At 37.1% G+C, this 14,608-nt stretch overlaps 1 protein-coding gene across 5 annotated transcripts in view; it reads left to right on the top strand.

Annotated features, from left to right (window-relative positions):
* Positions 1–14,608, top strand: part of ROS1 (ROS proto-oncogene 1, receptor tyrosine kinase) — a 99,203-nt gene that overhangs the window by 66,033 nt on the left and 18,562 nt on the right. For 4 of the 5 annotated variants that reach the window (XM_019668301.1, XM_019668302.1, XM_019668300.1 and 1 more), the window contains 5 exons: positions 1,860–1,943; positions 5,936–6,071; positions 7,423–7,585; positions 9,091–9,155; positions 10,095–10,224. In XM_019668301.1, the coding sequence (XP_019523846.1) occupies positions 1,860–1,943; positions 5,936–6,071; positions 7,423–7,585; positions 9,091–9,155; positions 10,095–10,224 (578 nt within the window). Of the gene's footprint in view, positions 1–1,859; positions 1,944–5,935; positions 6,072–7,422; positions 7,586–9,090; positions 9,156–10,094; positions 10,225–10,816; positions 10,989–14,608 lie in introns of those variants that run through there. The other variant, XM_019668303.1, reaches the window with a different exon arrangement.

Below are 14,608 nucleotides of genomic sequence, written 5' to 3'. Positions count from 1 at the left end.
ACTCCCAAGGCTGTCCAGAGTCTGGTCTTTATCCAGCCTTTTTTGCTCTGTTCCTGGTGTGCTCATCTTCCACATAACAGGCCTCAGCCTATACTTTGTCTCTCCCCCAGTAATTACGTTCTACTGTGTATCCTACTTTAGTTTATGACACATCATCTTTCTACTTACAGAGGCTAGAAATCTCAGTACCATGTTTGATTTTTCCTTCTACTTGGTCACCAAGTTCTGTTGATTTGCCATTTGGTTTCTGCCTGATGAGTCCCCACCACCTTCCTAGTTCCACTTTGGCTTTCCTAATTTTAGCTGTCATTTCTTGCCATTTCTCTTGGCTTAATCACATGCTGACAGTGACTCTAGCCAAAGCACAGCTGGATCTCTTAACCCCTTTCTGAAGTGCCCAAAGTGGCTTTCTATTTCCTGCCTTCAGAACCATGTACAGTTTTTTTGGTGTAACATTCAAGGCCTTCCGTGATTTGTCCTATAAATTGTGGTTCATCTTTCCCAGTGTTTCTCCCTAAACTGTAGTAGTATCAGACTGGTAAAAAGGTTTTATGACCCTAGGTCTTTAGCCTTTGTTTCCTTCACTCTTCAATGCAGATCCCCACAACCTACCTTTCATCCCATTAGCTGGGATTTCCTTTCCTTCACGTTCTGTCAACTCAAATTTTTCTCATTCTTCAAGATGAGAAATGAACCCATCATGATGCTTAACTGATACTCCTTAGGCAAACAAATTATTGCATTTTATACACACACAGCTCGTATTGTATGTAAAACTTACATTGTTCTTATTTGTATTATAGTTAGTTATCTGGATAAGGGCTCAGCAAACTTTTTCTGTAAAGAACCAAATAGTAACTATTTTAGGCTTTGCAGGCTGTGTCTGATCTCTGTAGCATATTTTACTTCTTTTATTTTGTTTTAAATAATACTTTAAAAATAATGTTTAGCTCATGGACAGTCCAAAATCAGGCTGTGGCCAAATTTAGCCCACAGACCATGTTTTGCCAAGTTCTGTCTACATGTCTATCTCCTTTACTCCACTGAAACTGCCTAAGAGAAAGGATGGTATTTTCATGTTTATATTCCTCTGTTTAATACCCATGGGGTTAAATGTATACGAAGATGTGATAGAAGAAATAATAATCCTGATTATATAATATATGAAGACTGAGACTTCTTTGTCCCAAATTCATTAAAAAAGATTATACATGTTTTCTTGGACACTTTAAAGTATAAAACTATTCCCAGTGAAGAAACTTTCACACGTCTTACCTCCTGTCCTTGTCCCAGAGCCTGTAAAGGTGAACCCTCTGGGGCTGGCTGGGGGAGAAGAGGAAAATTTGTTCCAGAAGGAACTGTCTGAGGGAGCATAAGGATTTCTGAACACGGGAAAGGGAGGATTAAATCACTCGTTGAAAATTTGTATATTTTTTCCAGGTCTAAAGAAAAAACAAAGCATGTATAATGGAATCCAACTCTTGGAGGACATCCAAAAGGGAATTTTCAAGTCATTTCTTATACAATTTAAATTAACATAATTCAAATTAACATGCAATCATTTCAGTCTTTCTAAATAAAAGGTGGTGTTTTTTTTTAACCTTCAAACAAAAAAGTATAAAACTAGGTGGCTACATCTCTACGCTGGGTTGGTAAACTGGCTCTTTGGGGAAAAAAGTAAAAAACTTGATTTTGCTTTCTCATAGTGTAAATACCCTTAAGACAGATGATTTCAAGCTACCTAGTTTAACTGGCTTGTAAAAATCTCGTAGGAGCTAGTTCTGGTGTATCTGGCAGATCACTGGGACTATCTAGCCTTATTCTGTGAATTAATTTCTTTTTCTCATTCATTTCATTAGATGGTTTTTGGATACCAGAAACAAGCACTATACTTACTATTATAATTGGAACATTCCTGGTTGTTATCATCCCATTGATCTTTGGTAAGTAAAATCAATTTTTAAAAATAAGTAATAAATGGTTCACTTGATTATACTAATTGATTTGTCTCTTAGTTTATTTACTCTTCCACATGAAATAAACTCATAAAATTCACAGTGTCACCTTTGGCTATGCATTCATAACCATTATCTTTTTTGAATTGTTTTCTGGATCTAGGAATAATTATTTTATGAAAAATATATCTGTATTTACACTTCATGATATGTTTTGGATAGAACTAGTTGCAAGGAAACTGACTTTAACTTTCTTTAAAACAGTATTTGTTTCTGATTGGCTATGTAATAAGTGTTTTGTGGCTTATAGCTTGAAGTATATTTTAAAAAATTATCTGGGTATTAAAAAAAAGTGTAGGATTAGTGGGAGATCAGTGTCAATCCCTGGCCGGAATAGTTTGGGTCTCTCTCTGGTTTGGAACAAGCAGGGCCTCTTTTGCAGAAGGTCCATTTCTGGCTTGTAGGATCCACTCTCACTTTCAGATGTCTGACTTGCTTATTTCAAATCCCTCCCCATTTGTGAATGACCATGAAAGCAGTAGAATAGGGTGGAGAAAACTAGCTATTTCCCACTATATATTATACACTAATGTGCTCATCCTGAAAGTCTTAAAAAAAATTAGTTTAATGATGAGAAAATACAGTGACAACCACAAAAGGGTTGGTCAAATATTGGGCCTATAGGGTAATTATAGTAATCGTACATCCTGATTCTCTCCTATTGTTTCAGCATAAACATTAATAACACTTTCTTTCAGTCCCTAAAATGTTCCTAGTTTGGATTATAAAATGTATGGTTACCCTATCATTATTTATATTTGGGTCCCAGACATGCTGAAAAGGCACAATATTTACCAGAAAAGAACACTCACACACAAATTAAGGAAATTGTGGGGTTTTTTGTTTTTGTTTTTTTCATAAATAAGGAAAAGTTAGATGAGAAAGTTTAAGGAAAAGTTACAAACATGAAGTTGAAATCTCTCAGAATAAAGGAAGCCAATATTTCACTAAGTGTTCTAAGTCTTTATTCTTTCCCCAAGCCGATTGGAGTCATAAGCTATTGGAGAGCATGTTGAAACTTGAATTGAGATTTCTTTTCACATATTCCACCCAGATAATATATGGAAGCCTTTCAGCTAACTTGGAAAGCTAAAAATTTCAGCTGACCCTGCCAGGATATTAACCTGTGGTTCCAGGGAGTCTAAGGATTGCACAGCTGATGTTTGTGCACTAAGCCAGCCCCTCCAGAATTCTGCATATGACTGCAATATATTTGGCAGTTGGCATATAGGCTTGACTGCTTGTCTGCTTTCCTACTGAGGAGTGTTACATGAAGAATCTTCCACCTGACCTGCTTTGCTACTGTACATCACCACTGTTTAAACCCATAACTCTAGTGGATGACCATGAGATAATTTCAGACAACTGATTGAGCTTTCAAGACATCCTATGGATATTGACTTTCTCAGGACTTAAAGGTCTTTATTCTATTCGGAACTCACGGATTTTTGAGTATAGCTAAGCTAATCTGGTTATTTGCTTTAAGTAGCAGTGCATGTGCTTTTACTAGTAGGAGTTTGTAAGTGCATGAAAAAAGATTGAGTAATTAAAACAATGAAAAGTAGCAATTGTTTTAAAATTTGTGTTGTGCTGAGAGGGCTCTCATCAATCTGATACTTATAAATATAAAAATAAAACAAGGGTTCAAAAATAAGCATTGACAGCCTGTACTTTTGTGAGTGGTCATATCTAGTGTGCAACATTAGCCGTATACTGGGAGCAGAGGGAAATATAAAGCAGTAAAATGCAATTGCTGACCTCGGGAGTTTGCCATTTAATGAGGGAGGTAATACCTACCTGTGTGAAAAGATAGTGAGATGTGTGTTAAACAACAATAAAAGGCAATGGTCCATGAAATACACAAGACAGTGACATAGAAGTGCTCACTGAGAGCTACAGCTAGTCTTAGATGTTAAGAGATGAGAGATCAGCAGAGGTTGCAGAGGTCTCAGAAGGCATCACTGAAGATGAGGATCTTAACGTGGGCCTTTAAAAATGAAGAGAGGGTGGTGAGAGCGTTTGGGGTTTGAAAAATTGCATTAGCAAAAGTTCTTAAGATCTTTCCCTGTGTGGTCCCTCAGATGGAATGTCACTTGAATAAAACTCTAACCTGGTGCATACAGAAGCTACTATGGAATAAAGTTCAAATTTTCATAATCATCTCACAAAGCATCCTTGCTGTTTTCAGCTTCTGAACCAATATTCTACTATAGATGGGTGATCTTATTGACATAATTGTACTTTAATCTTCAAAAATATTTATTTTTATAATTATAAAAATAATATTTTATCATAATATGAAAAAGACAATGCAAATTACTCGTGAGTCCACGACTAGAGAGGACTACTGCTAATGTTTGGTGGGTTTCATTCCAATAATTTTTCTGTGTATTTGAGTATGTGTACATGAAAACAATGGTTATATACTCTTTTTTTTAAATTAAAATTTATTGGGGTGACAATGGTTAGTAAAATTATATAGGTTTCAAGTGTACAATTCTGAAATACATCATCTATATATCACATTGTGTGTTCACCACCCAGAGTCAGTTTTCCTTCCATCACCATATACAGTATTTGACCCTGTTTACCCTCTTCTACTGCACCTCTCTCTCCTTACCCTTTGATAACCACTAAACTATAGTCTATGTCTATGAGGTTTTTGTTTCTTTATTAGTATTGTTCCTTTGTTGCTTTCAGTTTTATATCCCACATATCAGTGAAGTCATATGGTTCTCAACTTTTTCTGTTTGACTCATTTTGCTTAGAATAATAATCTCAAGATCTATCCATGTTGTCACAAATGGCACTATTTCATCTTTTCTTATGGCAGAGTAGTATTTCATTGTGTGTGTGTGTGTGTATATATATATATATATATATATCACATCTTTATCCATTGTCTGTTGAAGGACACTGGTTGTTTCCATGTCTTGGCTACCGTAAAGAAAGCTGCAATGAACATTGGAACACATATATCTTTACGGATAAATGTTTTAGATTTTGGGGGTATATATCCAGGAGAGGGACTGCTTGGTCATATGGTAATTCGATTCTTAATTTTCTGAGGAAACTGCACTCTGACTTCCATAGATAGCAGCTGCACAGATCTGCATTCCCACCAACAGTGTATGAGGGTCTTTTTCTCCACAGCCTCTCCAATACTTGTTATTATTTGTCTTGTTGATGATAGCCATTCTAATGGGTGTGAGGTGATATCTCATAATTTTCTGTTTGGATGATCTATCCCTAGCTGTCAATAATGTATAATTGTGTTTTGGTTAATTTCTCCCTTTAGTTTTGTTTGTAGCAGCTTTGCATATTTTGGCACTCCCTGCTTTGGGCATAAATATTGATAACTGTTGTATCTTCTTGTTGTATAGTCCCCTTTATCATTATGAAATGTCCATCTTTGTTTCTTATTACCTTTTTATCCTGAAGTTTGTAATCAATATATACTCTTGCACTCCACATTTTTAAAAGAAGTCATGTCATTATATTGAAAGCATTCCTCAGGTCTTCTGAGGAATATAACCCAGACATATGTGGGCTCAGAAATGAATTTGTTTCACTGATAATTATTATGCCAGTGTGTTTTAGTTTATTTTGACTGGTTTATGGGTGATTTTGAGAAATAAGTTTTGATATTAAGTACTTCAACTTGTTTATAAGAAATAAGAACTATATTAAAATTTACTCTTGAGACATGAGATGAAAAGTGAGATGGTATTTATGTGTTCTTATATGGCTTTGTACCTAGATTTAATTAGTTTTTCTATTATGGACATATTTTTCAATCAAATTTTATTGTTATACCAACAGTGTTCTTATAGATAAACCCTTAAAATATATTGTTAACTTTTCCTAAAGGAAAAAGGAAGCAATGCTTTATTTTAAAATTATGTCCTTTTTCTTTATAGTCTGGCATCGAAGATTGAAGAATCAAAAAGCTCCCAAGGAAGGGCTGGCAGTTTTCATAAATGAAGACAAAGAGTTAGCTGAGCTGCGAGGTCTGGCTGCTGGAGTCGGACTGGCTAATGCCTGCTATGCGATACAGTGCGTACTTGGGGCCATTACCATGGGACACCCAGATGAAGAGCAATCGCCTTGGTTTATGCCCATTATCCTGGCATAATTACTAAGAACACACCCTTCCACTTTCAAATGTGACCAGGGATGGATAGCAAATGACGGTGTTATCCTATTCTAAGGGAAAATAAGTAAAACTCAGTTGGTTTCTAGCATTTTATCAAGTAGTTAAAAAATAAATGAAACAAATAAGTAAATAAACATATAAGCATATAAGGAAATAAACACTACATTCAAGAGAGTAGATGATAACATGATTGGTTCAGCTGCAGACAACTGGGAGAGAGGAATTCCAAGGGTCATGTGTGTGTGTGTGTGTGTGTGTGTGTGTGTGTGTGTGCTATTAAGCCAATCTAATTGTTTTCAGAAGTTGTGTGGTGATTGCTTACAAAAGCTCTTTAAGATAGATGAGTTTAGAACTTCTGTTGTCATCAAAACTAAAGAAAATATTTACATGTCTTATACAAGACACTACCTTACGGTCTATACAATAAGGAATTATATAGTCATAGGCCTTGAAGTTCATAACTCAAGACATAAAAATGAAGAATTTGACTTTTCCTTGAGAAAATACTCATCACATCTTACATTCAAGTTTCTCTTTTAAAAACTCAAAGCATTTTATTTTTATTTTTATTTTTTTATCCTAAAATGTATTATTTTTATTTATTTATTTATTTATTTATTTATTTATTTATTTATTTATTTATTTATTTATTTATAATGTATTTTTTATTATTATTAGTTTCAGGTGTTTTAAATGCAGATGCATTTATTCCCCCCCATAACATTCCAAGCGAGAAACTTGGCTTGCTAAAAGTTAACCTAATAAAGATGGAGTGGGTTTTTGTGATCATAGTAAGTTTTGTTTTACATAAGAGATCAGGCATGTGAAATAAAGTAAAAGCTTTTTAGCTCATAAATCCAGATGTATTTATTACAATTTTCAAAGCTTTTTACACAATTGGTAAGCTGAAGAAATAAATAATTGATAACTTTAACAAAACAAGTCACAGCAAAAAATCTTGAGGCAACAAACACACAGGCATGTTTCTATTAAAATGAAGGTTCCTAGAAGTGAAGTGACATGGTCTGTCTGGGTTTTGGAATAGGGAAGGAATATTCTAGATGGTAGAATAAGGAAAGAATAGGAACACAAAATTTCATGTCACTATATCACGTAGAATACTACAGTGTTTCAAAACCATGAGATTTCTCTTTCTTTTTTCTCATACTCTTTCTCTTTCAAACACTAACACCAACACCAACTTGTAAACCATAAGTATTTTGAGAGACCAAAACTATTGCTATTTTCCAGTACTCTTCCAACCCAAGAGGAGATTGAAAGTCTTCCTGTGTTCCCTCGGGAAAAACTGACTCTGCGTCTCTTGTTGGGAAGCGGAGCCTTTGGGGAAGTGTATGAAGGGACAGCGGTAGACATCTTAGGAGTTGGAAGTGGAGAAACCAAGGTTGCAGTGAAGGTAATGTGGATCTTTTGACCTCTTGACATGTTATGTCAGCGCATGTCGTGGATTTACATGGATACAACTATAATAAAAGATAAATGATCTTAATAGAAAAGAGAACTGGTAAAAGGTAGGAGCCTAACCATGGCTATAGAAATCACAATTTTGTTTTCTTCCATTTCCTACATAAGCTCTATAATTCACAGTAACCTCTGTGGTTACTAATTAGTTAGGAACTAATTAGTAGAGTTTTCCCCCTTCAGATAGGCTATAAGAGAAGTGTGGTTGTTAAGCACATTCTCAAGGTACTAGGTAATGGGGCAGATTGTAAATATTTTAGGCTCACTAGCCATATTTTGTCAGTTGCAACTATACAACCATTGCAATGCAAAAGCAGCCATAGTCAATATGCAAACTGATGAGTGTGATTAAGTTCCAGTTAAATTTTATTTATGAGAACTGAAATTTGAATTTCATATAATTTTCAATTTTTTTAACCATTTAAAAATATAACATTCAATTATACCTCGATAAAACTGGAAAAAATAAAATAAAAATGTAACCACTATTTTAAGATTGCTAGCTGTACAAAAATAGGTGACAGGGTGGAATTGGTCGACAGGCTGTAGGCTGCTGACCCTTGTGCTACACAATTATTCATCATGGTATATTTAATGTAGCTTTAAGGCAGCACTGGATATACTCTCAGGCTTTTGTAAAACTTTCTTTTGATTGAGGGATGATACATTTTTTATGCAATTGAGCAATATCCTAAAAAGATCACAGATTTTTAGGAATTTATTGTTTTGAGGCTGTGTTATATAACCAAAAAAGCTGGCAAAATTCTCTCAACTGGTTTAAATAAATGTTCATTTTTCTCATATAACAAGATGACTATTGGCTTTAGTGCAGTAGGTTAGAACCATTATATCTGAAATCCTCTTGATTTTGTACCTGTGTGTTGCCTCATGGTCCTAAGATGGTTGTCAAAGAACCAGGCATCGCATCTTCATTCAGGCCAGAACATTCATTGACCAGAACTGAGCGACATGACCACCCCTGTTTGCAAGGGAGGCTAGAAAATTGCAGAACGTGATTTTCATGGTTAGCTTAGACCAATTGTATGGGGCTGGGCACCTTGCCTCTAAGATACAAATTAGGGTATTCATATCAAGGAAGTAGGGGAAAACAGATATTGAGTAGAAAACTTTGAAAATTAAGAAATCTTCCTAAAGGCCAAATTTGGTCTCTTTTTAAAATTTCTACATTTTAGAGAGACTTTGTGTAAATATTACTTAGATCTTTTATCCATCAGATTTTCCTACTTAAAAATTTCAGTAACGGGAGCTACCTTTTGAATAGGTATACTGAGCACATGCACATGCACATGCATTACCATTACCTATTTTGAGCTTTCAGGGTGGATATTACAAAACAAAACAAAGATTGTCTCCATTAACCCACTGAGCTCACAAAAATGTCTGCTATACTGATTCCTGGCTCGTTTTTATGTTGCACAGACTTTGAAGAAGGGCTCCACAGACCAGGAGAAGATTGAATTCTTGAAGGAGGCACATCTGATGAGGTATCGGTGGGCTCTGAAATAATTTTCCCCTTGTATGGTTGGGTTGGAAGCTTTTACAGCTGACTGGTGGGTTCTTAACATTTAAATTAACCTGACATAATAGATCAGGCCCAAAATGAACATGGCTGAAGTTTAAACAGAAATATGTCTGTAGTGACAAGTAGTCTATAGAAGCCAGTCTTTTAAGCCTGGGCACAGACAGTTCTTGTGCAAAAGGCCTTCCTTTCTTTTACCTTCAATAAGAAGTGTGTTTAGCAAATGTTTTCTGAAGCTATTCAGCTTTAAACATGCTTATGTTCTTCTAAATGTGTGATAATGAGTCAAGTAGACTGAGAAAGGGAGAGTTCTCATAAGTACAGTAATATCACTGAAAATACCCCTTGTCTTGGTAACTTATCTTCAAGGTTAGAGTCAGTTGATGGTCATGAAAACTACTCAAAGACATCTTAAAGGAAAGACCCGAGGCAGTGGTTGATGGGGTCCCAAGCTCTGTCCTTAGATCAGGGCTTACTTTGACATCTTGAGAAAATAGTTGTATTCAAAGCTGCCTGTCTGATTTGTTTCTATAAAAAAGAGAAAATAATCTCATACTTGTGATGACCGAAAACATAATGTGTTCAACTATCTTTTGAAGAAGGATATTAATTAAAATTACTTTCTTTTCCAAAACATAAAATACTTAATATAAATGTGATTTCTTCTAAAACTCACCATATTCTATCCATATGCACTGGCCACTAGGGGTTGCCCTATTACCTTTGTAAGGAAAGTACTCTGACCAGCACTGGGAAAGGCGGCTGTCATTTATTAGAGAGAGAAAAAAAAAATCATTTATTTTGACAGGAACTGTAGATAAGCAATTGCTCTACTCCGTAAAGGCCCTCAGCTAGGACTTCTGTCACCGGCATGTCATCCTGTTTGTCTCTTTCCTCCTTTTAGCAAGTTTAATCATCCCAACATTCTGAAGCAGCTTGGAGTTTGTCTGTTGAACGAACCCCAGTACATTATCCTGGAATTGATGGAAGGAGGAGACCTTCTTACCTATTTGCGTAAAGCCCGGATGAACACGGTAGGACATGGGGTCCACAGTATTGGTTTTGTAATGCAAATGCTCTGTAATGTCCTATTAATTGTCTTTAAATTCAATAAGCGGCAGTTTTGGCCTATGGTAGAACCTTAGGAGACTTCCTTGGAAAGAATTCTTTTATTTCCTTCATGTTGGATTAGGGCAACTAGCACTCCGGACTAATTTCTAGTACTTTCTGTGATGAGCATGTTTTCAGTATTTTAACAGGGAAATAGGTCTCTCGCTACCAGAATCATGTTTTCTGGATAACAGAGATTGTGTGGAGTTGGAAAAGGTACATCTTTCTCTGTACTTAATCTATGTCTGTCCTAAATTGATATTTCCAGCCCTATGTCTTACTGAGTACTAGACTTACGGGTATATATTCCCACCCAGTTGACATATCTGTTTGGATTTTAATAGGGCATCTCACACGTACTGGGGGCAAAACAAAACTTGATTTCATACATCCTCCCCAAGCCATCCATCCGAGTCCTTGCTTTCTCTTTTCCTACAACCACCCTAACAGTTCCTGTCAGCTCTACAGTTCTGCCCATGAAATGCAGTCTCAGTCTATTCTCTGCTCTCTCTCCAGTGCCTGGAGCAGTGGTCGGCGCAGTGTAGACACTGGAAATCTGTGGACTGAGTGCCAGGGGATGCCAGCACCTAGGGGAACCTACTTAAGTCTTAGATGAAAAACGCATGAGACAAAACAAGTAACTAAAGTTTAAATCTGGAGATTAAAAAAAAAAAGGTTTTCATTTCTATTGAAGTACACAGTGTATGGCTAAGAAGTTTAAATATATGACAAGGTGTATAGTGTTTTTCACTATCTCATCCCATGCTGTATCTCATCCCTACATCCCAGGCATCTACACATTTCTTCTGACACCTCCAGGTTCCTAAGTAAATACTCTGCTTATACTGCATACTGATTTTTTAATCTTGGGGGAAATCTAACTGCCCACTATGAGAGAAGAAGATTTATCTTTCTTAGATTCATTTATATACCTGCCCAAACCCCACCAGCTCTACACACAGAAAAAAAGCTCTACCACCATTTTCATGTAAATCAGTATTGCAGGTTTACATTACTATGACTACTCAATTATTATTTGTAGCTAAATTACTCAAATGCTATGACTGTGTTTTTTTCCCCCTAAAGCTAGTTTAATAAATGTCTCTCTTTTTTCCCCCCATTTGCTTAGTTTTCTGTATACCTAAACTTCCTGACAGAAGCATAACACTTTTCTCAATATGGTTAACTATATCAGATAATCCAGCACCCAACCATTTTTTTTTGCGGGGGGAGGGCACTTCCCTTCTGGAGCCAGTGTGGGTGCTTGTCCTCTGGGATATCCACACAGCCGTTATCTTAGGGGTTTCCTCCACATTTACCCTGGTAATTTCCATGTTGGAACTTTGTTTCCTTTATTCCATGACTTCTTTGTTCTGAAAGCATACATGTTAGGCAAAATATTCCTTTTTTCCCCCCTTTCTCTTTTTGAGAAAATGTCCTTTATTCTTCCCTCACACTGGATTAATAATTTGGCTGACCCTAGGTTGAAAACCCCTTTTCCTCAAAAATACGTGCACTATGTCTCTGTTTTCTAGCTTTTACAATTGCCTTTAAGAAGTCTTATGTCTTTCTGATTCCTGGACTTATGATCAGTGATTGGCTTTCTGTCCCTCCTCTTTGGAAAATTTTAGGAACTTCTTATCTGTGGTAATGTTTAACCATCTCAACACTCGCCCTGGAAAATCATCCCCTTCATTTCTGGGATTTTTTTCATATTATTTCTTTGGTAATAAATGTAACTCTTTGTCCCTTCTATTTTCTTGTTCTAGAAATCCTATTGAATAATGGACCATTTTGTTTTATTAGCTGTTCTCTCCTATTTTCCAACTATTTGTCCTTTTGCTCTCAATTCTGGTAGATTTCCTCAACTTTTTTATAGAACTTAAAATTTTAATTTTATACAAAATTTTTCTTGTATATTGACTACATCTTAAAATAATTTTCTGGGTTTTTTTTAAATACATGTAAAATCTTCTCTTATTTTTTCTAGGATACTAATTATAATTTTTTTTAAGTAGTTAATATGCTTGCTGCATTGTCCTGATTTCTTCATTGTTCTGAAATCTGTTTGTAATGTGAGAAGCTTTTATCAAAGGTTTGGTAATTTGTGGCTGGTCTTCATATTTAATAGTGAGGCCTAAGGAGCTGACCCTGAAACCTGTGTGTCACTGTCAGCTTCCTTTTGGTTGTCAAGTGGCACCCTACTGTTCCATTGGGGGGTCTCCTAATGACAATATCTGGAAGTCTTCCCTGGCATATGCCAGTTTCACCAGAGAGGAATCTGATGGTCTCCTGCCTGGGCAACAAAGACTGACCCTCTCAGTTCAGGGAGTCAAGACAGTGAAGGGAGCTGGAGGTCTCAAGGCTCAGTATGTGGATGCTCATCTAATTCCCCTCTCCATTTTCAGCACAGTGCCTTAACATGATTGGTATTTTTGGACTTGGTGTTCTGGTTCTGTGTGTGTGTGTGTGTGTGTGTGTGTGTGTGTGTGTGTGTGTGTGTGTTCTGAAGAGGAATGCTTTCTGCTGCAATGAGAAGATCTAGGATCTAGTTAGCCCTTAAAATAAACTTCTAAACATTCCTCTTGCTTTCAATCCTACCCCTAACCCCTTCATTCAGAGATACTTGCTACCTCCAATTCCAGAGCCTTTACAGGGGTTCTAAAGTGAAAACAGCTTAATTCTTGTCTTCTCCCTCTGCAGGCAGTCAGCTTTCATCTCTCTTGGCTCTGCTAAATTTTCATTCCTCCACCCGCTTTCCCTCTTCCAAAATGTTTTGTTGTACTATATTCTTGTGATCTATTTGTCCTTGTGCGATTATAAAAATTCCCCCTCTACTGTCATTTTAGTAAGATTTGGGGAGAGAATAGAACCAAAAATTCATCAATACCCCATCTTAAATAAGAAAGTTTATCTGTAGATTTTTAAAAGGTTTTTTGGAAAAGAGGATGAGATAGACTGGATCTGCTTCTTCCAAATTATTCCTATTTATCCAGGGTCCTAATGGTTATAATGATTAGTTCTCAAGTGCACTTCCCTTCTGCCAATGCCTTCCCTGCCAGCTGCCGTGGACCTCTTCTGTGCTTCATTTCCCTCCCTCCAGCCATATAGGACAGCACGCTGTTAGGTGCTGAGTGCCTGAATTAAAGTCTAGGCCCTTAGTGGAACACCACAGGCTCTGAACCCCCATCTCGCTGAGTTCATTTGGGGCCAGCCATCTCTCCACAGAGCATGCTCAGAGGCAGCATTCCAGCAGAGCTACCACAAGCATCCTTCTTCTATCCCTATGCCGAGACTTTTGTTGGGTTGAATGCATAGAAATTGACTGCAACTAGCCCCATAAACTTTAGTCTATTCCTCCATTCTCAGGGTCTCAGTTTCTGTATCTATAAAATGAAGTATTAAATAAAAAACTTCCTCAGGCTTCTTTTAGCTTTGATATTCTGCAACTTTACTAAGATATAAAAAATTAAAAGCAAACAAAACCAAGCTGTTAAAATAATACAAATACATACCCAGAAACAATTTAATTCATCAGATATTTTCTGGGTGTTTATTGTACAAGATGAAGGATATGGCTCTTGCTTTCAAGGAACTCTCCACGTGGTAGGGAGGTAAGTCACATATTGATGACCCATTTATGGTGGAAAGTGGGAGGGCCCATTAAAGTGGAGTGGATAATATACACTGAAGCATAGAGGAGAGAGAGAGGTTTCCAGCTGAGGAGTTCTGGGAAGTCTTTGTGAAGGAGACATAACCAAGGTGGGAGACAGAACAGTCTCTGAAACAGCCACGTGTGTCGTGAAAGACTTTGACCGGGGATAGACCCGGAGGGAAGTTCAATATGTCTGGAGGGTTTAGCAAAAGATGATAGATGATAGCCCAGCGCAGCATCTGCAGTCAAGGAGTGGTGAGGTGTCCCAACAGGTTGTCACAGAGGCTATTGGGAGCAAGTGATAGAGATCCAGGCAGGCAGGCACCTGGGCAGGTAGCATTCTGAAAATCTGTGCACAGGAACAGGACTCTAGCTGCTCGACTGAAATTTAGGAGCAGGGTTCTCTGTGAAGGGAGTCTTCACAAGGAGGGTTTGTTTGCCAAGAGCAAAGCAGAGGAACCAGTGAGCCAGTCAGCATACCCAGCAGGGACTCAGACCAGACCGTGAGACCAGCATCTCGTGGACCTGAGCAGGGCTGTGGAGGCTGATTCTGGGGAGTCAAGTCTAGTCTAGTTATCAGACCTTGGTGTGGTTGAGCAGGACCATGGCAGTGTGAGTCCCAGAATATCAGGATTCTTTCTGCCTAGGGGCCA

The sequence above is a fragment of the Hipposideros armiger genome, unplaced genomic scaffold (assembly GCF_001890085.2).
Source record: "Hipposideros armiger isolate ML-2016 unplaced genomic scaffold, ASM189008v1 scaffold_523, whole genome shotgun sequence".
Taxonomy (NCBI): domain Eukaryota; kingdom Metazoa; phylum Chordata; class Mammalia; order Chiroptera; family Hipposideridae; genus Hipposideros; species Hipposideros armiger.
This window is presented reverse-complemented; position numbering and strand designations above follow the sequence as displayed.